A 27453-nucleotide genomic window follows, 5' to 3' on the forward strand; every position below is an offset into this window, starting at 1 on the left:
GTAGGGGCATTGCAAGCAGAACGATGGGATGATCTTCTTCTATTTGACTTAGTGAGGTCTCATCTGCGAGTATGGGCCAGTTTTGGCTCCACACTGCAAGAAGAATATGACAAATTGGAAAGATTCCAGCGGAGGGCAACAAAAATGATGAGGCTTTAACACATGACTTATGAAGGAAAGCTGAAGATATCGGCTTTTGATAGGTTCAGTCTGCCAGAAGAGAAGAATGAGGGGGAATTTGGATCGCTGCTTTCAACTACCTTCTTGAAAGGGGGTTCTCAAAGAGATGGATCTAGACTGTTCTACTGTACCATTTTTTAATGACAGAACAAGGAGTATCGTCTCACGTTGCAGTGGGGGAGGTGTAGGTTGGATATTAGGAAAACCTTTTTCACTAGGAGGGTGGTGAAGCACTGGAATGAGTTACCTAGGAAAGTGGTGGAATCTCCATTCTTACAGGGTTTTTAAGGTCAGGCTTGATAAAGCCCTGGCTGGGATGGTTTAGTTGGGGATTGGTTCTACTTTGAGCAGGGGATTGGATTTATGACCTTCTGAGGTTCCTTCCAACCCTGATATTCTACGATTCTGTGAAAGCCAGCCTGTCCAGGGGTGGTATTGATCATTTTTAAGCAATACTTGGTTTTGCAGGACCTCCACTTGTGAACTCAGGCACTGCATGCAAGCCATTCATTACTAAACATTGAAGGGTCTCCTAATAGTTTGCATAACTTCTGGGTTATGTCACCCACTTGATGAGTCCATACAACAATAAACCAAGTTATTTTATAGCTTTAAAAAAATTCATAGGGGCTACAAAGAAAAGTGTTTGCTTTTAAAGAAAAGCTTTTAAAAAAATCCCCCACAATTCTTAGCAAGCAGCAGCTAAAATAAAGCCATGCATTTTCCAGCAATAAAGCATGACAAGAATCAGAAGCTGTTACTTAAGAGACTGAAGGCAATACTAAGATGTAGGCTAGTCTTACACCCAACTGATTAAAGCATAAACAACTTTATATCTAGACAAGGGAAGAAATGTGTATGGAGATGCCCTCTGCATATAGCAGGGGCTCATCTCCTGCACAAATGGCAACTCTTTCCAGACATGCTTGCTGAATTTAAACTCCCCAGCTTCCAACTCTGCACTTAGTGACCTGACAAGTGGAGTTCAAACTGGCACAGTACAGTGTAGAAGTTACCTCCTGCTGTGCATACTGGATAATGTGGCAAGCTAAGGACTGGTATTTGATCCTGACTGCATACTTCTTTCTCTAAGAGCATCACACCAATCCTGGGTCATATTAGACTTGTGAGGAGTGGGGGTGGTAGCTGCACTTATCCTTTCCAAAAATGCTACTGCACATTTTAAAGATTAAGCTAGAAGCGTGTATGTGCTTTTATGGTGAAACACATCTACCTCCTTGCATTATTTCAAGCTCTGTAATTGATTATCTTGCACAGGCAATGTGGTTTATTGTTTAAAAGGTATAATCTGGTCTACCAGAGAAACAATTGTAATAGCCACACACTCAATTGGCCAAGAGTGGAGAAGACAGCATCAAGTAGTAAGAGAGATTAAAGTCAGTGTCCAGCTGGGAGTCAGAGGGTGTGTCTGCTGTTAAAAACCTGCAGCTAGCCTGTGCCGCCTGACTCAGGCTACAGCTTGGGCTCTGGGACCATGTGATCAGGTTCCCACAGATCAGGTTGCAGCCCAAGCCTGGCCCTCCACAGAGCAATTTAAACAGTCCTTTAACCAGTCAGCTGGCACAGGCCAACCACAGGTTTTTAATTGCAGTTGTGGATTTACTCAAAGCACGAAGGAGTGAGAGAGAGACAGACCAGGTTGAAGGTATGAGTGATAACAGGGACTGATCGGTCAAGAACAGACTAAGGAAAATTAACATTTCACGAAAGTGAGGCCACGCTTAGGGCATAGAATCACAATCCAATTCAAGTACACACACACACACCCCCCACCAATTGACATATTTTGGGTCAAATGGTACAACTGTGAAATCAACTAACATGGAATGTTTTGAACACATACATTTGATCAGAAGTAGATCCAATTTGGGGGGAAGTTAATCACAGGACCCTATGAATTTGGCTTTAGCAGGTATTTCATACCAGGAAAAGTTTTTCCTCTTTGTTCTAATTTAGAACTGTACTAACCCATCAAATTGGTCTTAAGTGGGATGTAAATATGCACAAGCTTTGTGCTGGTCATCTGCACAGGGGGTGAATTTTACCTCAGTGTGGGCTGTGGAAGGGAGCTGTTGTCCAAATCATCTAACGCCAACTACCCCCTTCTTTATACAAAGACAAACTGTTTGCGAAATTGAACCAGGATACTCATAAATTGAGCACTACACCTTTGTAAGGAGCAAAGTTGAAGGATATACTATAGTGGGCTTGGATGTTTATCAGCATGACACTAAACCTCAATTACACTGTACACATCAATTGTTGATGGAAATATTTCCAACAACAATTGAAGTTTACAGCTAGGCAGCGAGTGCTGCTTGAACTTAGTGTGATTTAAGGCTAGTACTTTTGACACGTTGACAATATGTTTTAATGTCTATAAAATAACTGATTCTTGTGCAATTCTCATCCTCCATAAGTTCCCACAACTAAAAATTTAAATCAAAATTTTAATTTAGAAAAATCTAAACACTTTTGCCAAGCTAAACCATTACAGGTCACTGGAGTAGTATTAAGCAGCCCTGAACAGCTGAAATCCATTTATTGGATTTTGGTTACAGCTTGCTTTTTTTGATCAAGGCAGAAATGACAGATGTCCTTGGTGCATTCACACCCAACCCTTCACCACCACAACAGTATTCAGATGTTTTCAGTATTTTATTGTTTGACAGGCATTTACAACGTTCCATTCATAGACCTAAAAACATAAAAATAGACCTTCTTTCAGCTTATAAAAGAAATATACAAGAACCTTTGACATAGACATGTCATGACATTATGTACAAGAACAATGGCACCCTCCCAAGCACCAGAGACTTTCCAGTCTTTCCCAACTGACTGTATTCCAGTAGGACAGCTAAAACCTCTGCTTTTCTACTAAACTGGGACACAATGAACTTTAGATGATATAGAACAATGAAGTGATGAAAAAAGGGTATAGAAATCTTTCTAAAGCTTTTAAGAAAAGAAAAGAAAAACAGGTCTGAAGATAGCAAAAGCAGATACAAGAAAACTTTCAAAAGACTAAGTATAGTGCACTGGTAACCAGGTGGTGGCGGGGTGGAGGGAGAGGGGAGCGCAAATGCTGGCTGGGACACAAGACATCTGTTTTGGGGGGGAACAATTTGTTATGTTTCAAAATATAGTCATAGCTGATCTTACAAAATATAGTCCTAAAGCTATTTATAAAATACCAGGTTTCAAAGTATCTACTCATGTGTCAAACATCAATAGATACAAAGAAAATGTCATTAGCTTCCTCTTTTGTAGGTGGAAAGTGAAATGGGAACGCTATATAAATCTAAAAAAATTAAAAGTGCTATATTTTCTCTTTTAATATTTGGAAGCCTACTTACAAAACACTAGATTTTTTACCCTGTTTTAGATACTTAAATAAAAAGGTTTGAGAGGCTTGCTTATTTAGAACTTTGTTCATAGTGTATTGCAGTGGAAAAAGCCTTTACAAAGGATTTTTATATATACCTGGTACACTAGTTTCAACCACACTAAGAGTTGGATGAGGTCAGTTTTTGGCCATAAATTCCCCCCCTTCCCTAAACCCAAATGTTGTCAGTCATAATGGGCCAAATTCATCCCTGATATGACTCCACTGAAGTCATGGATTAATTTAGCCCTCTTTGTAATTCAGTCATTATTTGTAACATAACTGAATTCCAGTTATCCTAAGCAGGAGTTTCCAGTTGATATTTTAATGTAATATAAAAACTAGCCTACTGAACCCTCTGAAAGGCTAGCCTCATATCCTAAGTAACACTAACATTCTTATCCATTTGTGCCTCTGCATCTCAGGTAAAAAGTACAAAAAAAATTTCAAGTGTTAAATTTGGATCTCTTTTAAGAGTTTGGCAACTTTGTAAAAATTTATGTAAAATTAGAGCTTCCAACACTGAAAATAAATTAGAGCAGACATACCAAGAGAACACAGCACAACATAAATCTCAAACCTTTCCTCACACACTCCTAAAATACATGTATAGTCTTTTAAAAGGGAAAAAGATTAAGAACACCGCAGCTGTATAGATTAGAAAGGCAGTTTCCTCATTAAGGAGATGAGCCTCTGATTGACATTTCACAGATACAAAAACCTCTTTGTTCATTGTGCTATCACTTAAGTTGCACATATGTAAGATGCCGACAGTTACTTGTTTTCCCAATGATATTATGCATCCTATTTTAGAATAAATAAGAGTTTAAAAGCCCTTAGTAATATACAGATAGGACTCCAGCTTATTTCAAAATTCTATACTCCCTGCCTCCCTTTTAAAAGTTCCTAAAATGTGGCTGCACAGCTTCAGAGTGGTTCAGCTGCCGAAACTGTGTGAGCAAGCTAAGGGATCATGCTCCACAGCATGTATTGGGGGAGGGGGCGGGGGGAAGGGGAGATATCTACACAGACCATCTAATGAGAAAGTGACAGGTTTAGAGCTCAGTGTTCAATTTTCTGCTAGGTACAAAGTCTTCACGTCTAACCCAGATGACTTCTTCATTATTACTTTCCACCCCGCCATTGATCCCAGACAGTGCAGCTTGCTTCTTCAACTGAGTCATTCTGGCAGCATGCGTGCCCATTGCATGCCGTGCTTTCTCTGCCCGAAGTGACTGGCTGCTTGTAATGGAAGCAGCCTGCAACTGCTCCTGAAGTTCTCTGTCAACTGTGGTGCTTTTCGTAGACTCACAGTACTCATCATCATCGCTGAGGATGTCCGTTTCTTTGATGTCCTCCTGCTCCTCGTACTGAGCAAGGTCAAACTGTTCCTCTACCCAGCGGTCAGTGTCCCCACCGGCTGTGGGCTGCTGGGACTCTTTTTCAGGGCTGCTTTCGAAGACAGCATCCGAGTCAATGGTAAACCTGTTTCGGGCCAGCCGCCGCCTCCTTCTCCCAAGAGACTTGCTTGGGGCAGACACTGCACACACACAAAAGATAAAATCCCACATGCTTTACACAAGGTAAAAAAGTCTCTCTAAAAACTAGTCTTCCAACTGCCCTTTCCTAACATCCCTTGGCACCAGCTATCAGGATTTCCCAGCATGACCTACTTCTCCCTATCAATAAGTTATGCTTTACTTAGCCTCTCATGGAAACAGGTATTTTTTTGCCAGCTGTAAAAAGTTTCTGCTTCTTACATCCACAAATTGAGATAATGGGCCACAATTACTGTTCCTCCTAAGTGGGTGGCAGGCAGCCAGCATGAAAAGGCATGAGTAGAGCTAAGCTTCTCACCAGCCGTGCCCTGCTGCTAACAGACTGCAATAACCCAGCTTGTCCCAAAACTGACCAAGAAATATTGTGGTGCCTCCACAGGAATGATGTAGAATCATTCCAAGCAGACGGAGCTGAGACACATGAGTTGCCGCCTACTCTTTATGTAGGTGTAAGTGCCCCATCATTGCTGGGCTATTTTCTGGCTCTTGCTTTCATAAGTTCCATCTTCAGCATCAGACTGGTCTGCTAGTTTTGTGACTAGTTTAGATAGCATTTTGGCATCTTCCATGTTGAAATATCTTCATAGGAGGCTCATCAGACAAAGCAAAGGATGAATTCTCCAGCTGAAGGATCTGCAGAAATGTCAGTGTTATGTGCACACAATAGCTCCACTGTAGGCTGTTGAGATTCGGAGGTTGTTGTTTGTTCCCTCACTGATGGCACCTTCAGTACATCTCTCTTAAACACATTCATCTTTGGGAAAAGAATCATTATCCTGAGCCCAAAAAACACAAGTAAATCAGCTCAGGATTTAGGGTTAAAAAAATTTACAAGTAAGGGCCCAGGTTGGGGGGGAAGGGGGAAAAGGAGGGGAAATGCATAAGGTTTACCCCCACTGCATCCACCATGTGAATGACTAGACAAACCCACCTAAAAGAGGACTGACATTTCAAGCATATGGAGCCTCATGAGATGACTGAAGCACGGTGGTACAAATTAGATACTTTTTGGGCTGCCTTTGAATTTTAAATGTGTGAAATCCTTCCCTAGCCTCTGAGATGCCATGCTGTGATTGTTATTGGTGTGGCTTGCTTGTCACAGAGGAGGAACAGAAAGCCTGGTTATCTGGATCTAATGAGCAGAAAAAGTATATTTAGAAGCAAGTTTCTTCCCTCCTTTGTTTAGTGTTTGCCAAACACTAACCTGCTTTTCCCTGTGATTTTGTGTGTGTTTTGCCTAAAGTTAACTGAAAATTAAGTTCACATTTTAAGACAGACCATTTAATCCAGAGCACCTGAGATCTGATGAAGACAAATGCCCACTCCCAATAGAGGTGAAAAAGGAGAAATGGAGGACACATGAAACAAACTCATTTCAAACCCTGCTGAAGATTTGAGGTTATGAGCTAGACACACTTTGGGAGTTGGTTTTGTTTTAAACCACTACTGGTCATCTGTAGAAATCCTGTACGTATTTTTGCTACAAAAGCTTTATCCAACGGCAACTCATTTGGCAGATTAAAACGCACAGTTGATTGAAACTGAAAGGTGTCCCATTTGGGCCTCCTACACCAGAAGGATCATTGCTCTGATACTGAACCTTGAGTGAAGAGTGGTATAAATGGAGGCACTTGTTAAGGCTCTTATAGGGATGTGAAGGCAGGTCAGATGCAACACTAACCCTGATCTATGGGTAATAAATATTATAACTCCAATGTGACCTACAGTGGTGCTGGGGTCAGTGGGATCTTGAAAGTCTGCATCCCTACAGTACCTGCCCTGTTCATTGCTGGCCTTGCACCTTTTAGAGCACACAGTCTTTTCCCTCCAAAAGGGGCATATTGTTGGGATGAGGGCAGACTTTCAGTTTTAAGAAGCTGCCTTCTGTGCTTATCACGTAGAATGGAGTGCACAGCCTTCAGAAAATCCTTTCTGTGGTCTGGGGCACTGAAAACAGGGAGAGAAAAAAAAAAAGTTAGGGCACAAGCTCACAAGAGATCTATAATTCCTGCACGTATGTGACAGAGCAAGATAAATCAACACCAGTACTGAAAGAAAATGAATTGCTCTGCCTGCCTTTCCCTGTCATTCTAATATAAAGTTTCCAAATCAAAAGTTTATAATGTACATCTTGCATTGTTAAATCTGTGCAAGTTTAAACCCCACGTCCAAGGAAACAAGCATTCTGCATTATGGAAGTACTGTCTACCTCTCTCTTCTTCCTTTTCCTCTGATGCCAGCTACTCACTTATTTGGCAAACGTAGTGTAGCTAATGTAATCTCACATATTGTGTGCTTGCATTGGATAGACTAAGCAGAATTCATGCAAATCTCATCTAGAGAGCAGGTTGAACTATTTTTAATATCAGCTCAGCAGGGACTTCTATCAATTTAAAAAAAAAAAAAAAAAAAAAAACTACAAATGGTAAACAAAATTCTGAAGTAAGGGTTAACCCTTTTAAATATACAGAGTTGATAGACAATATTTTAACATGGCATTGTACTTTGTTCAAAGCCCCTTAACAGTGGGAGTCAAGCCTTGCCAGCATGGAAAGCATTGACCAAACTGGACACTTCAGCAGCTGCCTGGCGTTCTGACAAATGCTCGATTACAGTGGACGCAATATTAAGAACAAATTTGCATATAGAATTCAATGGCTGGGGGCAAATTTGCAAGGGAAAAAAATAATATTCCTGTAAAGCTTCAGTATTCATTAAATATGGCTTTGTTCTGTTTAATGAGAATCCTTTGCTGGTAGAACTAGTAAAAGTTGTAAATGTCTTGTGCTATCATCATGTGGCCTGCATTTCTTTTAAGAAAGACTAGCATCTAGAAATCCAGCAACAACAGAACACATGGAAGCACGCTCACCTACAGCAGAGGTGGAATGTTCTCTCTGGTCTGCCTTCGGACTCAGATTTAACATGAACAATCTCACACACAGAATTGGTCTCTGCATCTAGAGAGAGATGGAGAACATTTTGTACCACGTTATACTACCTACTTATATATGGGGGTCAGATCATGTTGTAATTTCAACTAGAATTGAGACGTACTCTAACCATGAGAAAAACAAACAGTTTTATTAAATTTAAAAAGGTATCCTAGAACATAAATTGATCACAAATCCTAGCAGAAGGGCACTTGGTTATGACTCCTACGCTTGGTCACACACGGTTACATACCTGACAATAAAAATTAAACCATTAAGGTCAAAGACTTTTCATAACCTTCCACAATTTAAAGGCTTAAAATTCCAAAGATAACAAAACTAGGTGTATAATAGTTAAGTCTGAACTTATTTATCATCTTCACAGTGTACGTAGTTCTGCAGCTGCATCGTCTTCCACACAGGCTTTATTGAGGCAAACTAACTCCCCTGAAGTATATACACCTAGGCATAAAGACTCTCTGGTAGCAACAGCAAAGTAGTTACACGGCCTTTGGCCAGACTGAGTGTTTGTTTTATTTGAAACACAAAGTATTGTCCACAAAAAAAGATTCAGACTTTGAAAGCCAAAACTCATTTTTTCTTGGAGAGTTTTCCACAATTTTCAAGTACAGCTTTTGCCTTCTCTCCTCTTGCAACCCACTAGAAGGCAGAAGAGGAGAGAAACAAAATGGGAGGTAGAGAAACACAAAGTCAGTTTTAGAACTTGTTTGTTATATAAATCAAACACCACACACACTCTCCCACCCACCTCCCATAAAGAGCATATGTTGGATGGGCACTTTAACAGACTTATGAATACATTTCAACATTACCTGCACTTGCCAGTGCGCGAACCTGCAGAGCTTCTAAGGGAATCATGTGACGAAAACGGAATGGGTCCCAGTCTTCGTAAATTGAAGCCCTATGTGATCCTCCCTGAATCAAAAAAGAGTCAGGAAAGTTTACACTAGGAATTCAGAGGCTTGGTATTTTTTGGTGATAGGAACCATAGAAATGCCTATGAAGAAGTTTCACGAATATTAGGTCACAGGAAGAAAGTAGAGACAAAATGTCACCATGCCACAATGATCAGTTCTCAACACCTCAAAAAAAAACAAACAAAAAAAAAAAAAACCCACTTCACACTAATGTTACAACAGAGCTGGACTTGACATAACTGCAGCCATTTTGTGTACTCAGCCCACCATTATCTGAAAGCAAGACCATCATGTAGTCAGGAATAATCTGGCGTTTGCCTAAGCAAACAAAACAACTGCTTTAATAAAAAATAAATTCATAAAATATAAATAGCTAACCTTGGATCTGGGTGTCTGTGACCATAAGTTTCTTGCTAGAAGTTACTTTGCTAATAAGTAAAGTTAAGTTTTTTTTTGCTAAGACTAAAAAAATTGTTAACCCATTGGGGGTTACTATAAGTTGTGCATTTTGTTTTAAGCAACTGCTACAAAAATTAGTCAAAATGTGCAATTTAAAGAGAAAAAAATTTCAATGAGCTAAACAACTGACATCCAACTCCCCAGTGACTGACCACTTAACACCGTCTCAGACTTTAGAGTACCCCAGATATAGTTACCCAGGCTATTGCTCTTTTAAATGTGTGCTTTAGACTCGAACAAAACATTTTAAATACAAGCAATCTTGTGTACCAGTTATCAGAGGTGTTGTGTCCCTCATTAATTAAATTTCCTAAAACTATCTCAAAAAAAAAAAAAAAAAAAAAAAAAAAAAAAAATAGTAGTGTGTGTTATTTGAACCCATAGTTGTGAGTTCAAATATCCTCAGGTAACACTGCCCGGAGGTAGTTTGCTATTTCTTGGCTCATGGATAGCAATTAAGCACATTTGTGCAGAATGATAGTTTTTGACTTGCACAAATAGGCTTGCCCACTCTATCCTCCTTCCAAACATTCTTCTCAACTCAAAACCATCTCACACCAACATTGTCTCTACACTATGTATGTTGGGAACCCGCATTAATAACCAGTGCGACTGGCCCCAAAACACTGCACTATGGCTTTAGTGCAGCAATGTGTTAAAAGTTATGTAACTGCAATCCCACTGATTCCAAAGAAGACACATTTGAATGTTTAGCTAGATTGAGGCCTATGTAACTGCAAGTGATCAACATTTACTCAGTGGTGGTGATGTGCGCACAAACCAAAGTCTAGAACTGAAGCCCATGTTTTACATTCACTAGCTATTACAGTGACTGATGAAAGCCATACAGAAGAAAGACATCACATTTAACATCTTGCATGATTTCAGAAGGGGTAAAGTTTAGAGATGTCAAACATGCCTTGAATATATTAGTCACTAAGCTCCCTCTGCCCTTTAATCAAGGAAACACTTTATCCCAGCAAGGATACAGAATTGGGTTACAGGATGCATATTGCTCACCCTGCCTGTTTGCTCAGAGTAGGAAGCCAACAATCCACATTTCAGAGATGTTAGCTAAAGAATATCATCACTCCAAGAATAAGAAATGCAATGTTTAAATGAGAACTATTGTCAGTCCTTACTAGGCAAGAGTTTCAGTAACACAGGGATGGAATCTCTCCTCCCTTGTAGCTATGAACACCAACACAAGTATACAGCACTGTGTTTATGTACTTTGAGTTTTTAGTTAGTATCACATGCCATAGAGAAGTTACTCATGAATGAACATTAGATACCCAACTACCATCATACCCCATAAGCATCTTTTATTTAACCACCCTCCTTCACATTACCAGGACCCTTGCTATTTTAGACCTGCACAAAGCCCACCTCCCCCCACATTTAATCAAAAAGGATCACACTGCATATTTATAAGATTTCACAGTACTAGTGTCACAGGCATGTCTGGCCTTGTCTTATTAAAGTACCCATAATAGTGACAATAACAGCATTTTGTTGTTGTTACTTTTATTAAACTTTAACATGAAGCACAAACAAAAAAAACAGTAAGGAGGCAGAACCAAATACACTTATGGCACTATGTAAATTATACACGTACGCTATAGTTGAAGTATTTTTGACCTACTAGATAGCTGCATGGTGCAATAGGTTAGTAGCCTGTCAATATTAGTTAGAGAATTGATTATTTTTACTGCTCCTATCTCCAAAAGATGGTTCACGTTTCTATAATAGCTATTCTTGGATTATGCTGCACAGCAAGTATTTCCCTGCATAAAGATAAGATAATGGTTTCCAGAAGTTTTGTTGATTTTGAAGATTTTTTTTGTATTAATGTAACTATTACAATTTAAAATAAAAGGTGGAACTGCCACCACAACCAGAAGGCCGTAAGACCACCCATAACCACTATGAAAATGCTGTCCCCCCATACACATTCTACCAGATTTTTAAAGATAATAAAATATTTCAAGCCAAATTAGAAAAACTGTGCATTTAACTGTTTTGTGACTCCGCTATCTCTCTCTTGTTCCTTTAAGATAATGTCTCTTGTAGCCCCAAAGGATGCAAAGATATTAGATATAATCAAGGAATTTACTATGTCCACTAAATTTAGAGGAACTATAAATGATTGTTGCATTCTGGAAATACGTGAGTTGTATGTCACAGGGAGTACTCAAAGATAAGCTCAAAATGGTATATAGCTTTGAAATATACAAAGAAAATTAAAAAGGGAGGGGTGAGATTCCAATTAACATTTGTATAATTCAGAAATATAGTCCCTGAGATGAATGAAATAGGAACCCTCCAGACAAGAAAAGGAGGGAAGGAATTTGTTATACACTAACACCCTTCTACTGGATATCAATAGAAGCTGCAAAGAAACAGCTGAAAGCAGTTTGGACAGCACCCAACAGAATCAAGAGGGCAGCCACCCTCCAGCAACCCCTGAAACCAGGATGTAAAAGAGGATCACTATGTGGCACTCCAGAGTTCACTGAAACCACAAAAGCAGCTGCAGAATCTTGGAGTGCTACTGACACTTAGACCCAGCCACCTGGCAACCCCTCCCCTTTCCCAGGGTACAAGGTTGAGAAAAAGCAGTGAGATTTCATTTCAGATATTTTGTTCTTTAAGATAAGTAACAAAAGTTCCTTGGTAAGTCTACACTGTTTCTAGTGAGACCCCAAAAAACTGGATTTGGATTTTAACAAAGTAGAGCCCTAAACAAAGGGGAAACCTGCTCATACTACTACTTTGGCCTGAGAGTTGTAAAACTAGACCTTGAAGCAATTATTTCTTGTACTTTAAACTAGTCCATTTCATATCAAACATTAAATGCAGCAGGGATCACATTCCTAAGACTGCCTTAAGGCAAAGTGCAACTCTTCCTCGGGAAATTACTTCAAGTGTGGTAAGTGTATTCATTAGAGATAAAGAACTGATAATGGAGCATTGTAAGTGAATGCAATAAAATAAACTTTGGATATTTGTATTTTTTGTTTTCTGGTATAACTGCTTGACCTCAGTTCTGTTCTATGACAATTGCTTGCGTGTGTATTTTGTGCTCAGTACATGCCCTCAAGTATTTGTTGACTGGATTGATGAACTGCTGATTACATACTTCTGTGGTTCTTGGCAACCAGTCAAGAAGTCAAAGGCAAGAACACCAACTGTCCTGATTTGAGAATTTTGTCCATGCTAAGTGCTGTTCTGAAGAGAACCTACTGTTAGAAGTTAGTAAATTAGTGCTCTCTGGACTCAATAAGAAGGGGTTATCCTAATTAAATGCTATCCCAATATTGGCTACACTCCCACTGATCAAATGGGCAAAGCTAGTTGTTTGACTGTAGCTTTAAAATCTAACTGGCACTTCAACAAATTTGTAAAATTGACCCCCATTCACACTGACTCAGGTCCAATTCCTATCTGCAAATCAGAAAGGAAGTTACATGTTTAACCTGACTGGGAACTACCTGCTTGTAAAATCTTTACAACTTCCATGCACAACGATGTAAAAAAAGGATTAGCTAATCAATATTTGTACATGTAAACCATTTCAGTGGCTACATATAATTAGAAAATCTTGGCCTTGCGAATTTTGGATCCCCTAATACATAGCCAAAGTAGCAACTTACAAGTTTCTTCTTCTGTTTGGAACCATCTTTGTATACAAGGACAACAGCAGTTTTGAACACTAGAGAAAGATTAAAAAAACAAAAACAAACAGTCAGTCAGTAATGGTCCCTGTAACCTTGTCTCCTGTAAAGCCCAAGCACACACAGAAGTCAAACACACACCATCATACACATTCCTGGTGAGCCTTTGTTTCAGTGGAGGGCAAGGAGCGGAAAAGAGCAAGAGGATAATTATAAAGACTCCATGTTCCTGTATTATTCTCTCCTCCCTCACCCCCAGTAGAATTTACACAACAGTTAATTTCTCAGGTAGCTCTGATGTTACAGAATTCATACGTTAACTGTTCTTTAAATGGGTATTCACACACAGTGACATGTTTGCAAATTACAGGGTTCTATCGGACATAAAACGTTTTGTTGTGTGTTTTAAACCCATCTGGCTAAGCCCACTGAGTGGTTGGTGTATTATTATACTGCAGTAGTGCCTGGGAGCCCCCAGTTATGGATCAGGGCCTCACTGAGCCAGGCACTTGTCAGGGTTCCCTCCCCACTCTGGGATACAGATGTGGGGACCTGCATGAAAGAACCCCCCTCCCGGCTTATTTCTACCAGCTTAGCTTAAAATTTCCCCAAGGCACAAATCCTTCCTTGTCCTTGGATGGGTACTGCTGCCACCACCAAGTGAGTTAGACAAAGATTCAGGAAAAGGACCACTTGGAATTCCTGTTTCCCCAAAATATCCCCCCCAAGCCCTTCACCCCCTTTCCTGGAGAGGCTTGAGAATAATACTGAGACCTTAGTGGTTCAGGAGCCAAAATTAACAATCAGCATCACCCAAAAGAGCCATAGTAGTAAACAAACAATGAATTCACACTATTTATATACTTATATTATTCTCACAGCAACAGGACTGACCAAGTATTCTACAATTGGCATCCTAATTAATAATTAAATCAGTTTTAATATGTGCTGCAAAGAGCCACATTACAGAGCCTCAGTCAAAGTATCACTGTCTTAGGTGTAAGTCTAAAAGCAAGAGAGCAAAGTGCCATGAATTAGGCTATTGAAACAAATACTAATCAATCAAGTGGTGGGCGGGGTTGGTAACGTGTAGAGGGAGGTTTTAGCTACACACTTCCTATAGACTTTGGGCTAGATTCTACTCACTCAGTTATAGTATCAGAGGGGTAGCCATGTTAGTCTGGATCTGTAAAAGCAGCAAAGAGTCTTGTGGCACCTTATAGACTAACAGACGTTTTGGAGCATGAGCTTTTGTGGGTGAATACCCACTTCGTCAGATGCATGCACGAAGTGAGTCTTCACCCACGAAAGCTCATGCTCCAAAACGTCTATAAGGTGCTGTTATAAGCGTAAGTCCCGATTCTGAACCTTGGCGTCCAAAGTGTGGGTGCCTAGCATAAAATTCCTCTAAGCTTAATTATCAGCTTAGATCGGATAGCGCTGCCACCAGCCAGATTTCCAGTGTCTGGCACACTCTGGTCTCTCCAACCTTGCCCTGGGAGACCCAAGACTCAGAATGCCCAGAGTCTTGACAAAGGGAAATACCCCTCCTCCCCTTGTCTCCCTCTTTACTACCTCCCAGGCTTCCCTCCTGGATGGCCCTCGGACGATTCACCTATTTCAATTCCTTGAAATGCAAAACAGAGAGATCAAGTTTCCTTTGACCCTCAGTCAGAGTCCCGCAAAGGTAGCTTTGCGAACTCTGACACAAAGATTTTCCTTCCCCACCATCCCTGGTAGTTCTAAACTAGGAAAAAATCGCAACAGGTCTTAAAAGAAAAGCTTTATATAAAACAGATGAGAAAAGAAACATAAAAATGATCTCTGCATCAAGGTGACAATACACAGGGCTATTGGCTTAAAGAAACAAAATGAACAAACAGCCTTATCCAAAAAGAAATACAATTTAAAACATTCCAGCGCAAACTACACACATGGAAACACAAAAAAAAAAAAGAACACAATAGAAGCTTACTGTCTTTCTACCTTGTACTTACAACTGGAAACGAGATTAGAAAAGCTTGAAGAGAAACAGTTCACTCTCAGAGCCGACAGCACACAACAGAGAGACAAAGACACACACCCAGAAATTCCCTCCCTGAGCTTTGAAAAATCCGGTTTCCTGATTGGTCCTCTGGTCAGGTGTTTGGTTACCCCGTTGCAGGTGAAATAGACATTAACCCTTAGCTATCTGTTTATGACAGGTGCTACAAGATTCTCAGTTACAGTAGGTGCTTGAATTGAATTTCTCCAGATTTACATCACTAAGAGCAGAATTTGGCCCTTTATATTCAGGGGCAAATCATTATGCATTTAAATTTTCAAGTTCTAGATGATGTAGCAAGAACACTGTTAGGTAACTGTCATTCTCTATGTACATTTATCACAGCCTTAGGTGTCTGCTCCAGTAAGATCTATTTGTGCAATCCTATCTGTGTTTGAAAGAATCACCAGAGTACATACCAAATGCTGCTAACTCAGGTTCCTTCTTCCATTTCCCTAGTGATGCAGGAGGGTTAAGCCAGATCACTGTATTATGCAAGAGTAAGTCTCCCATGGAAAGGTCTGCAACCTGCCAATCATAAACATATGAAAATACAAAAGCACCAGCGTAAAGGGTTTTCACTGCTTTAGTAAAATTCATCTAAATTTACTCTAAAAAGCAGCAAACTTTTGGAGCAAGATTTTCCATCAGGACTAGGCAGTTGCAATTATGTGCAAACAGATTGTGCCAAATGCTATGTTCAATGCTAACTGATCATGCATGCAATCAAATCCCTAATTTTTGTGCGTAAGTTAGGTACAGCCCAGTGTTGGAAGTCTGTAGGAAGGTTTAATTTCACAAAGAAGCAGCCAAAAATCTCTGAACTCTTACAATATTTGTCCATCTCTTCCTGTTTCAGTTTTTCTTTATGTTGTTTTACATTTAATGTGCTCAAAGAATTGAATATTTCTATTAGCTGAAGCCAGCCACAGTGCTTCTGGTACACAACTTTGCCTCCTGTACACAGCTCTGCCAAGGAATATCAATTGAACCTGCAAGTCCTACGTATTTCCTGAGCACAGACTAATAACAGTGCTAACCTTTGTGGGCAGACATACAATAAAGTAGTCAAGACAACTAGATTTTTCACTTTGATTTCCAGAGGCAACAAGTCAGTTTCATTAAGACTCACCCTTTCCCACATCTAGAAGCTGTTTTCCACCTTTCCCCTCCCCCATAAACACACAAATTGAGAATTCAGCACTTGTGAGAAGCGTTAAGTTGACATCTCTGGAAAGTTAAGTCCTCCATTTAAACCACAGAACAGAGTAAAACATGGGTAACAGCAGTCCCCGCTTCCCCACACTGTCCCCCTGCCCTGAACTGGTGGGATCTCTAGGCCCTAGGGTAACCCATTCTCGCTTGTGTTTAAATGTCAGTAAGTTACTAACACACAAGACTGCTCTTCAATCCAGGGTTACAGCACTTCCACTCACTCCTGCCTACCAGACTCAACTCTGGTCTCCACATACTTCTGGCTAGTCTCAACACCAACTGTCCAACTCTGCTTGCATCTGCAGCCTTCACAGTGCTGCTGCCCCCAGGACTACCCTCCTCCATGAGCACAACTGCCTCTCCTGCTTGACCTCCACTGCCTCCAACTTGCTGCTGAAGCTCACCCCTCCCATCCCAGCCCCACTTTCTCATCTCAAGACTCTCCTCATCATTCCCGCAGGCTGCTGCTCTAGTCCCCCTTCTCTGCTTTGTTGAATCCCCATCTCATACCTTAGTCTCACCGACCTTCCATGGTGAGGTTCCACCTTGAAAGAGTTCAAAAGAAGTGGTCTACATTTTCAGTAGTAACTAGCAATTCTGAGATGTCCAATTTGAAATGGGCCTTATTGTCACAGGGTGAGCATTCAGCACTCTCTGGAAATCATGCCCCTTTAAAGAGTCTTGAGATGGGCACCCAAAATCACCACTCACTGCTGGAACATCGTTTCTATGTATTGGTCTCCAAGACTATACCATACCTTTAAGAACTTTTAGCATGTTGTGCCAGACACAATGCAGAAAAAGGAATTTGTAATGGTAGCTGTAATCATATGCAGTAATTCATACCAGAAGAAAGACTCCTGAATAAACAGACTTGTAAAAGAAAGCCAAGAATAAAATCCTTACCTCTTTTTTTTCCCCCGTCTGTTCTGCTATGAGCTGATCAAACACTGCACCATACTCTTCATGTATTTTCTGCATTTCATTAATATGGCTGGCAACTTTGTTCATTGTTTTTATGGCCACTAGAGGAAAAAGCAAGTGGAAAATAACTAGTTACATAGTTGCTTCATGGAAAGAGTGAGGGGAAAGAAACATTCCCTACCCCCTAGTTTAGCAGGTAAACACTTTTCCATAGTTCAGCACCTTACCATCAAGGTGATAGTGTTCTTCACTGTCTGCATCAGTCAGAGTGAAGAGTTCCCTCAGCAGGAGAGGGTACTTTAGTATTCGCTGGATAGGTTTGATAAGGTAGGACTCCAGTGTTGAGGAGTGTTGCCGTCTAGGATTCTGAGCATCCAAAAATGCCTTAAAAGCAGTGTCTGTCTTAGCTAGAAGTTAGAATTAAAAATTGTTTGTAATTAGCCCAAACATCTGGCAGTATGAAGTAACTTTTTAGAGGGTGAAATTTACTTGCCTAGAATAAGCATGGTTTGTGGAAAAATACACATTTTGACCAAGTATACAATACCATGTTTTATACACTTCAGGTTTTTGGTTAGTATCAAATGCCATAGAGAAGTAACTCGTGACTGATCATCATACCACAATAAACATCTTTTATTTAATCATCCTCTGTCACATTTCTAGTACCATAGAGCGGTATGAAGCCCACCAACCCTCCTCCCTCCCACTAGTTTAATCAAAAAGTGTCACTGCTATTTATAAGAATTCACAGCAGTAGTGTCATAGGTATGTCTGGTCTTGTTAATATTACGTGCATCTTTAATAGCATTTTGTTGTTACTCTTCAGCCTTAAAGTACAGTACAAACAGCAAACATGAAAAAATTTGTAAGGAAGTGCAACAGAATATACCGATGGAACTAAATAAATTATACATGTATGTTACACCGGTGATATATTTCAGACATACTAGATAGAGGAATGGCACAGTAAGTTGTTAGCAATGCTCTATTTATAGGCAGGATGATTTTTCTACCGCTCCCAAACCCAGAGATTGTTCAAGAATGGATACTATAAAAATGTGAGTATGCTGTACAGCAAATATTCCCTCCATAAGGATAACCGTTTCCAGGAGAAGCTGGGCATTTAGTAGACAGTTATATCAATACAATAAAGTTATTACAATTTAAAATAAAAAAAGGCACTGCCACTGCAACCAGAAGGCTGTAGGACCACCCAAAACTGCATATGAAAATGCTGCAACACATATAAATCTTTAAAAGTGTGGTAGAATGTATCTTTGGAGCAAGCAGGGCTCCAAATCTGAGTCTACAATTCAACAGATACAAGGATGTTAAAAGGCTACCAGCCAAAGATACCCAGCTTATGTCCTTAATAAGGTCAATCTAGATGCTGCCAGGAGACAGCAAAAAAAATGGCTGGCAACAAATCATTTATTCATGTATTCAGGGGGATTGCCAGCATCTGTCTGCATGGTAAATAGAGTTTACAATTCAAAAATAAATAAATAAATAAATCAGAAGTCTTCTGGCTTATTTATCTGACATCAAGTGCTCCTTGAAAAATCAGAGCATATTTTTTCTAATTATGTTGCTCCTGCAACTGGAACTGCTAGTCTACCCACCACCCAAAATAAAAATATAATTATATGAAGCTTTGCTGAATTCACTAATAGATTAACTCTTTCAAGGTGAAAGTCACTCCCGCAGAGCAGTCACATTTAAACCCAGCTCCACAGGCACTTTGGGCACAGCAGCTCTTCAGCGTGGTATGGAAGTGGAGATCTTCTGCAGCACCTCATGGAGAGGGAGGAAGAAGGGCCACACATGCTGACCCAGATTAGAATAGTAACAGCTGAGGAAGCAACAGGAAGAGTTTCCTTGTCCTCCGCTCCCTGCCAAGTTTCTTTGGGTTTCAACATAGGTCATTAGCCAGACTTCTGTAGTACACAGCCCTTAATGCCTGTGGGTATCACAAGCTTCACTCCAAGTGCAAAGGCACACTTATTTGACCTGCCTTCTCCAACATCCCCGCCTTGTGCCCCCCCGCACACTCACTCTATCCTCCATGCACAATTCTCCCTGGGGGAAGGGGGTGAGTGCACAAACTGTGCAGGACAGATGTTAGTCACATTGCTTAAATGTGCTACTGGAAAGGGCTCAGATGCTATCTTAGTAAGAGTGTTATAAAAACCACATTAGTATTAGTGTAGATAAAGTTGTGTGAGAGCCCTCTGCACTGGGATAGCCTTTACTATCATAATGTTAACAGGATTCTCAGTTGGCATTTTGGCACACGCATTGGTGGTCAATTTTTGTGCTTTGTCAGACTGACAACACCTGCCCCCTTTCCACTGTCAGCCACATCCTATGTTGTGCAAGGGCAGTTTTCCACATCAAAGGAGTGTCTGGAAAAGATACACATAAAGCACGCAGATCTTACCTTTTACTAAAACTTTTGGAACTTTTGTGTGGCTGGCACAGAAGGCACTGTACAGCTTGAAACGGTCAGCATAGTAAAGAAAGGATCCACCCAAGGAAAACAACACTTTCTAGGATTTAAGTGTGAAAAACCACAAATCATTAGATTTCCTTTTGACAAAGCTATTGAAATCAGACCACCTAGAAAGAATAAGATCTTCTGTGCCATGTTTTATGGCTATCACACATGATTATAATGTTCCTGACCATCTATACTAGGTTCTCATCCTGCCTGGGAACATTCAGTAATAGCAACTGATCAGAAGATTAGGTGAGGGGGGAACTCCTCACCAGATAGCTGGAGAAGAACAGAAGGTCAGAGATTCCTGAATAAGAGACTCTTTTCTATCTGCTCTATAGAATCTACTGTAGAACTGATTATTTCCTGTTTAAAATTGGTGTTGATCTAGAATAGGGGCTCTCAAACTGGGGGTTGGGACCCCTCAGGGGATTGTGAGGTTATTACATGGGGAGTTGTGAGCTGTCAGCCTCCACCCCAAACGCTGCTTTGCCTCCAGCATTTATAACGGTGTTAAAATGCTATTTAAAAGTATTTGTAATTTATAAGGGGGGAGGAAAATCACACTCAGAGGTTTGCTATGTGAAAGGGGTCACCAGTACAAAAAAGTTTGAGAACCACTGATCTAGAATGTGTCATATTGTATATATAACTTTAATGTGCAATTTCCCCCTCCCCCATGGGCTTATTTGGAACCTAAATAGTTCAATATATTTAATGAGCAAAAACTAACTTCTGCAATCTGCTGTAGTTACCATCCACCAGCTATTAAATATGTAGCTTGAAAGTGATCAAATATTATGTATATTGCAATCTATTCCCTCCACCCCCATCCTCAGACAGCTTTATTTTCAGAGCAGGGACTTGTCTTCTCCTCCCCAAAATATTATTTGTATTACAGAAATGCTCAGAAGCTCAACCAAGATCAGGGCCCGATGGTGCTATACAAACACGTGGTAAGGAAGTCTTGCCCCAAGAAAAAACGTACAATCTAAATAGACAAGTATTAAGTCCATTATACAATTAGGGAACCAGTTCAGAGAGAAGCTACGTACCTTGCTTAAGGTCACACAGGAAATATGTAACAGAACTCTGATCTCCCAAGTCCCATTTTTCACCCACAAAATCCTCCTTCTTGGGCCATAGTTAGGCTTGGAAGGATTCAATTTTTAATGGTAAATGATGAATGTCAGTGTATATGCAAATCAATGAAAACATTTCCATCTATGATAATTGAAGTTTACAGATAGGAAAAGTCAGAAAAATGCTGCTTGAGAACTTAAGAGTGATTTAAGGCTAAAATATTGAACATATAATGTTGACAGTTTTTTGAATATCAAGATCTGTCATTAAATAATTATTATCTGACCCACCATAATTTCCCCACAATTGTGGATATTGAAATAAATTCCAAGTCTTTGGGAAAAAATAAAGCTTAAAACCCATAATTCTGCACAACTGAAATTAGAAATAAAAGCAAAATTGAAAAAGAAATACTTAAATAGGTATTATCCATCAACTTAGACAGATATTTATCTATCTAAAAAAGTAAAATTCTGTCAAGCCAAGCTATATTAGGTGTTTATAGAGTGTGCTGGATTAGTTATTTCCTCCCCGCAGAGTGTCAAGTACAGAGGTGGGCAAACTACGGCCTGTGGGACCATCCTGCCCAGCTCCCAAGCTCTTGGCCCAGGAGGCTCACCCCAGCCCCTTCCCTGCTGTCCCCTTTCCCCTGCAGCCTCAGCTTGCTTGCTCCATTGCTGGCGCAATGCTCTGGGCGGTGGGGCTGAGAGCTCCTGGGGCAGCACAGCTGCAGAGCCAGCCTGACCTAGTGCTTTGTGTTGCGTGGTGGTGGCGGCGGCAGCATGGCCTGGCTCGAGCCGGGCGGCGCGGTTGTAGCGCCACCTGTGCTCCAGGCAACATGGTAAGGGGGCGGGGGAAGGGGTTGGATAGAGGGAAGAGGAGCTTGGAGTGGTGGATGGGGAGGGGGAAAATAGGGTTGAATGGGGGCAGGGGTGTGTGGATGGGGCAGAGGTCCCAGAGGGGCCGCCAGGGAATGGGGGGTTGGATAGGGCAGGAGTCCGGGGGCAAATGGGAGAGCAGAGACGAGGTGGGGGCCAGGCCACAACCCTCTCTCCTAACCAGCCCTCCATACAATTTATGAAACCTGACACGGCCCTCAGGGCAGTTTGCCTGCCCCGATCAAGTGGGTAGAGGGGTTATTCATGACTGCTAGATATGTTAATATTTTTTTAAATTATCTTCTATTAAGTCTACGCCTATAATCTTGATTTCGTATGTACCATTAAATTCTTATGCAGCAACATCTACAGGATTCATAAAGTGTCTACTTCCATGGAGAAAGCAACAGTTACTTACTCCTGCAGTCTCATTTTATTATTAGGGAACCTGATCTGTTTGGCTACTTGAGTTACTCTGTCAATATTCTGTTACCTACATTTATAAAAGTTTATTCCTATCTCTGTCCAATGTAAAGAAAACAAGTAAAGAGTTTCATGTGGCGGGGAAAAAAACAAAACAAAAAAATATTTAGGACAGTCCTCTCCAATATGTTACACTTCTTTGTCACTTCACTTCCCCCATCAGTTCAAGGCACAAACTGATTACTGTGAGAATGTAGTGGTAAATGCTTCAGTAACATCTAGAGTCTACTAAAGACCACTGCACCAATCAGGGAGACCATGGTTACTGGCATCACACCAGACCTTGTGTAGAGAAGCTCAGATCTGGTTCAATCCTGCAAATACACAAGTCTCTGGGGCAGCTCCGCCTACGGCACTAGGTATGATTGGGAAGTGCAACCCTTCATGTGTCAATGGAGGGCTGTTTTTGTTCATTGTGGAAACCTGGCCAAAGAGCATGGAACGCTGCTTTTGAATATAATGATGGATGGAAGGAAGGCAGATCTTTGTGTAAAATAACACTATCTCAACAAGTCAAAACACTTTATGCTCAGCATGTAGCACTGACTACACATATGGAATGACTTTAGCTGCTCGAAGTCTGCCTCAAAGAGGGTTCAGGTCTCTGAGCTGTATGGCAATATGCAGAGTACACAAGTTTGATAGAGCCTTCAAATTTGCTTCAGTATAAAGTCATTTTTGAATCCATAAGCAAGACATGGACTGCAGAAGGCAAGACCTATTCATCAATGAAGGTCTAGTTTGCCCAGCACTACGTTTCAGTATGCTTAGTTAAAGAACAAAAGTTATTTTCTAATGATTAACCATAGCGGTAGGTTGTGTAATTCCAGTTTAAAATAAGCCATCAAGAACAAAACCAAAAGGGACTTCTTCCACAAGCTCTTCAATTAATCCATGTTCTTGGAGGAGCAAACCCAATGGAATTATTATTCACCAAGACATCTAGTCCTTTTATCAAGGTCAGTGCTGAAACAAGCAAAAGGACCAGGAGGAGATGCATTGGATTGTGTTAATTTCAACACTACATGAGTTACTTGCCATAGATCGATCCAATTACAGTGGTGGTGGTATTCATTCATTTAGCAACCAACCCTTCCACTCTAGGTCTTTCCCTGTTTATTTTTAATTCAGTTTGGGTTTCTTCCCTTTAAGATTTCTACTTTCCCCCCAAAGTATTTGAAATTAGGATTCAAAAGCAGCATTATATTCAATAGCTTGCCATTCCAGCCCACATGTGCATTAAGAGCCTGCCAAGTACAGAATACAATTTACAGTTCAAAACCATTTCCCCAGTGGCTTCCCTGAACTGGTAATTTAGACTTGTCAGTACTAAGGTTTTACACAATTATATTTCTGCCACTAGCTCTTCCTCAGAGTTTGAAACATGAAATCTAACAAAGAGGTAAATATTTGCTGAGTGGAATTGATCTATAAAGCTAAATACAACATGAACTATAGCTACAGTGTGATATTCTAGTTTCAAGGAGTCAAGGTGGTAGGCAGCACAAGTTCATGTAAAAATCTTAAAATGTATCCTTACAAAATAAGAGTCATGGTAGTCAAACTGGTCTGATACAAGGTTAAGAGGACTACTTCTGCAGTACATTTTGCCAGTACAAAAATATTGTACAGTAAGTATGCCATAAGCCTTATTTAAGTTTGCTTTAGACACTCAGCCAGAGTTTAAATAAAGTGTTTACCTTAAATTGGTCAACTTTTTCAAGCTTTTCCAGCTCTGGCACCAGCCTCACTCCATCTTCAAGGGTTTTCAGGAACTCCACCTGGAATGCTACCATTTCAGTCAAATTCCCAAAGAGAACATCGAGCTAACAAAAGAGATAAAAAGGTTAATATACTTAAAATCTCAGTTTAGATGACTTTCCAGCCAGTCACAATTTACAAAACATTAGCACTTAGCATAGACTAGGCTGAAGAAAAGCTAAAGGGTTAGGATGATATAAGCTGCCTTGCCTCAACCTAGCTGTGGAAGTGCTTTCCCTTAAATTTGGCTCCTGCTGAGGTAAAGTGCCTCTTGATGCCAATTTAGTAACACCACCTCCCCAAGTGGTAGAGAGTCATGGTTGAGTAATTAGGTTGACGCAGAGTCAGTGCAGACACTGCATTGCTTGTGTTGACTGTTACTGGCTTTCAGGAACCACCCTACAATGCCCTCTACTGACAATACATACAATCAAAACAAGCGCTCCTGGTGAGGACAAGCACTGCTGACACATGGAGCCAAGCGTGTGCACAAGCGATTTAATAACTGCGGTGGCTGTATGCTGATAAATTGGGTCAGCATAGTTTTGTACTGTAGACATGGCCTTAAACTCCAACAGCATAGTGTGGCTGTTATCAGAAGATTAGACAACACTGATCAGTATTTTTAGAGTCAGTGTCAGTCCATTTAAAAATGCTCCTAAGTTAGTTTAACCCTAATGGCTCCTTCCATTCCTTCCTACATCAGACAATAAAAGTCAAAACAAACAAAAAATCTGGCAGCACTATGGCAACAGTTCCCGTACCTCATCTTGAGTGAGGAAAGTTTCTTTTTGTAGAGGTTTCAGGTATCTTTCCATTAGACAGTTTAAGTCCTTAAAACAAACACAAAAATAAAGAAAATACTCTTTAATGTAATTTCTTCCAAGTATCTCTCTCAAACTGTTACAGTGACAAAGATTCTCTCAACACCACTGATGTAGTCTCTAGGTTTCATCTGTCTTGTATAAGACAGGATTATATTCTATTTTAGTGAAATTTAAGACAAAAAAAGATCTTGTGCAATTTAGATTACCAGTACTTATAAACTAAGATATGCGATTTCATCTGAAAATTTCTCTGTATCCCAACCAAATAAGATTCATGCCACTGTTAAAAAAAACAAACAAAAAAAAAACAAAAAAAAAAAAACACAAAACCACAACTCTTTATTCAGTTGTTTCAGTTTTAAAATATCTAATGTATTTTGGATGCTTCTATTAAAATTGATGAAAAGTCTTACTGCAAAAGGTAACTTGCCATTAGTCTAGTAAAGTAGTTTATTTTTTCATACATGGTACAAAATATATTGCAGAACTTTAACTTTTTAGAAGCTCAATTCCGGAAGGAAAAAGGAAAAACAGACAAAACGTAACTTACTTTGACATAGGTGCGTTCTGTTTCAAGCAATTCACAAATAACCTTGCGCAGTTTATCAGCATCTGTAAGTTGTCTCATGGTGGACAGCTGAGGCCCCGTAAATTCTTGAGGATGCAAACTCGAATCAGAAGGATTCATCTCATGTAGACTGCGACAAAATGCAGCAACTTGTTCTGTACTCTTTAAAAAGAGAAAACATTACGTCTAGTTGTTTTAAAGTAGGAGCTATTTGAACTCTAAGTCTGCTATTGTATACCCCACATACATACTGTATGCACTAATGTACCTCTAAGAAGTGTGCTGTGTTTCTGTATCGGCGGTTTTATCATCCTGGGCTGGATGTTCCAATCTGCCAAGTTCACTGCATACACAATGCAAAGTGACCTTAGAGCAGTCAGAGTTAAATTGGAAATTTCCCCTTTTGTAGAGGAATAGTTATCTCCTACGCCACCTGCGTCCCTTATCATTGGGGAAAGGGAGAAGAAGAGCCAGCATGGTGAAACCAAACTCTACAGTGCCAGATCCTCTGCTGTTATAAGCTCAGTTATGGGGTTTATGCAGGCAGTAGAAATCAGAAAGGCAGGGAATCCATACTAAATCCCATGGGGCCTGGAAAGCCAAGGATGAGGGACCACACCTGGCTCTGGGCAGCTGTCATTCTGTACTAACTGATTCAGCTCTACAAAAGGTGGAGTGGTAGATAATTGTCTTCATAAGATTATGTACATAAGCCCTAAGCATTGTGCAAGGGGTATTTTTTAAATAAACCTCAAATAAAAACTAAGCATTGCATAACTGTACCATTTTCATTACTGTAGGATTCACCTTCTCTCCTGTACAGTTCACAACTCCCTCATTGCCCCCATCCCCAGGAAAGTGGAGTTTTATTCAAAAAAAATAAAAAAGGCACCTTAGTCATATCTGATGACTGAAGTGAATTTTTTTGTGCTTTTGCCTCCTGTAATCACTGCAGAGTCAACATAGGTACAGGAGAGCATCAGTCTATTATTCTTGAGCCTCAGACTTGTTTACAAATTTCTACTCAGTTACACCTGTGCAGAGTAATGCTCAAGAGAGTTGCACAGGTGTCTTTATGGATATCTTTACTAGCCTCTCTTTACTCATATATCCCCACTATTACTACAACTAGGAGTAGTGTCAAATAACAGAGGGGTAGCCATGTTAGTCTGGATCTATAAAAGTGGCAAAGAGTTCTGTGGTACCTTATAGACAAACGTATTAGAGCATAAGCTTTCGTGGGTGAATACCCACTTGGATATTCACCCACGAAAGCTTATGCTCCAATATGTTTGATAGTCTATAAGGTGCCACAGAACTCTTTGCCACTTTTACAACTAGGGTAGAGTCACTGGCAGTTGTACTGATGTAAGTAGACCACCACTGTTTTAAAATGCTTTTGTCCAATTCTGTACTTGCTGACAGTGTTAAAGGAGGAGCACAAACCAAATGCAGGAGTGTAGTAAGTGTGGTCCCTGGGAGAAAGAATGGCACAATCTCTTGTAAAGTGTGGTGATCATGGCAAGGATAATATGGATGGGGGGAGGGATAGCTCAGTGGTTTGAGCACTGAGCTGGTAAACCCAGGGTTGTGAGTTCAATCCTTAAGGGGGCCATTTGGGGAACTGGGGTAAAAATCTGGGGATTGGTCCTGCTTTGAGCAGGGGGTTGGACTAGATGACCTCCTGAGGTCCCTTCCAACCCTAATATTCTGTGCTGTTGTAGCCATCTAGCCTGACTATTCTACATCTATTGTTTTTTCATTTCATCTTGGTACAAAACAGCAGGTGGGTCTAGTCAGATTATTTTCATGGGAAAAGGGTTATTAGCACTGCTTTATACATTCATAGACTCTAGAACTGGAAAGAATCTCGAGAGGTCATTGAGTCCAGTCCCCTGCCCTCATGGCAGTACCAAATACTGTCTAGACCAGGGGTCGGCAACCTTTCAGAAGTGCTGTGCCGAGTCTTCATTTAGTCACTCTAATTTAAGGTTTTGCGTGCCAGTAATACATTTTAA

At 40.4% G+C, this 27453-nt stretch overlaps 1 protein-coding gene across 10 annotated transcripts in view; it reads right to left on the bottom strand.

Moving 5' to 3' along the window:
• Positions 1-2840: 2840 nt before the first annotated feature.
• TIAM1 (TIAM Rac1 associated GEF 1) overlaps positions 2841-27453 on the bottom strand; it is a 273240-nt gene continuing 248627 nt past the window's right edge. For all 10 annotated transcript variants that reach the window (XM_032798274.2, XM_032798269.2, XM_075073407.1 and 7 more), the window contains 12 exons: positions 25418-25597; positions 24805-24873; positions 23980-24105; positions 19779-19887; positions 17563-17742; positions 17318-17436; positions 15616-15724; positions 13132-13190; positions 8912-9014; positions 8018-8105; positions 6920-7092; positions 2841-5126 (listed from right to left, as the gene is read on the bottom strand). In XM_032798274.2, the coding sequence (XP_032654165.1) occupies positions 4642-5126; positions 6920-7092; positions 8018-8105; positions 8912-9014; positions 13132-13190; positions 15616-15724; positions 17318-17436; positions 17563-17742; positions 19779-19887; positions 23980-24105; positions 24805-24873; positions 25418-25597 (1800 nt within the window). In that variant the 3' untranslated portion in view covers positions 2841-4641. The remainder of the gene's footprint in view (positions 5127-6919; positions 7093-8017; positions 8106-8911; positions 9015-13131; positions 13191-15615; positions 15725-17317; positions 17437-17562; positions 17743-19778; positions 19888-23979; positions 24106-24804; positions 24874-25417; positions 25598-27453) is intronic.

The sequence above is a fragment of the Chelonoidis abingdonii genome, chromosome 1 (assembly GCF_003597395.2).
Source record: "Chelonoidis abingdonii isolate Lonesome George chromosome 1, CheloAbing_2.0, whole genome shotgun sequence".
NCBI classification, from domain to species: domain Eukaryota; kingdom Metazoa; phylum Chordata; order Testudines; family Testudinidae; genus Chelonoidis; species Chelonoidis abingdonii.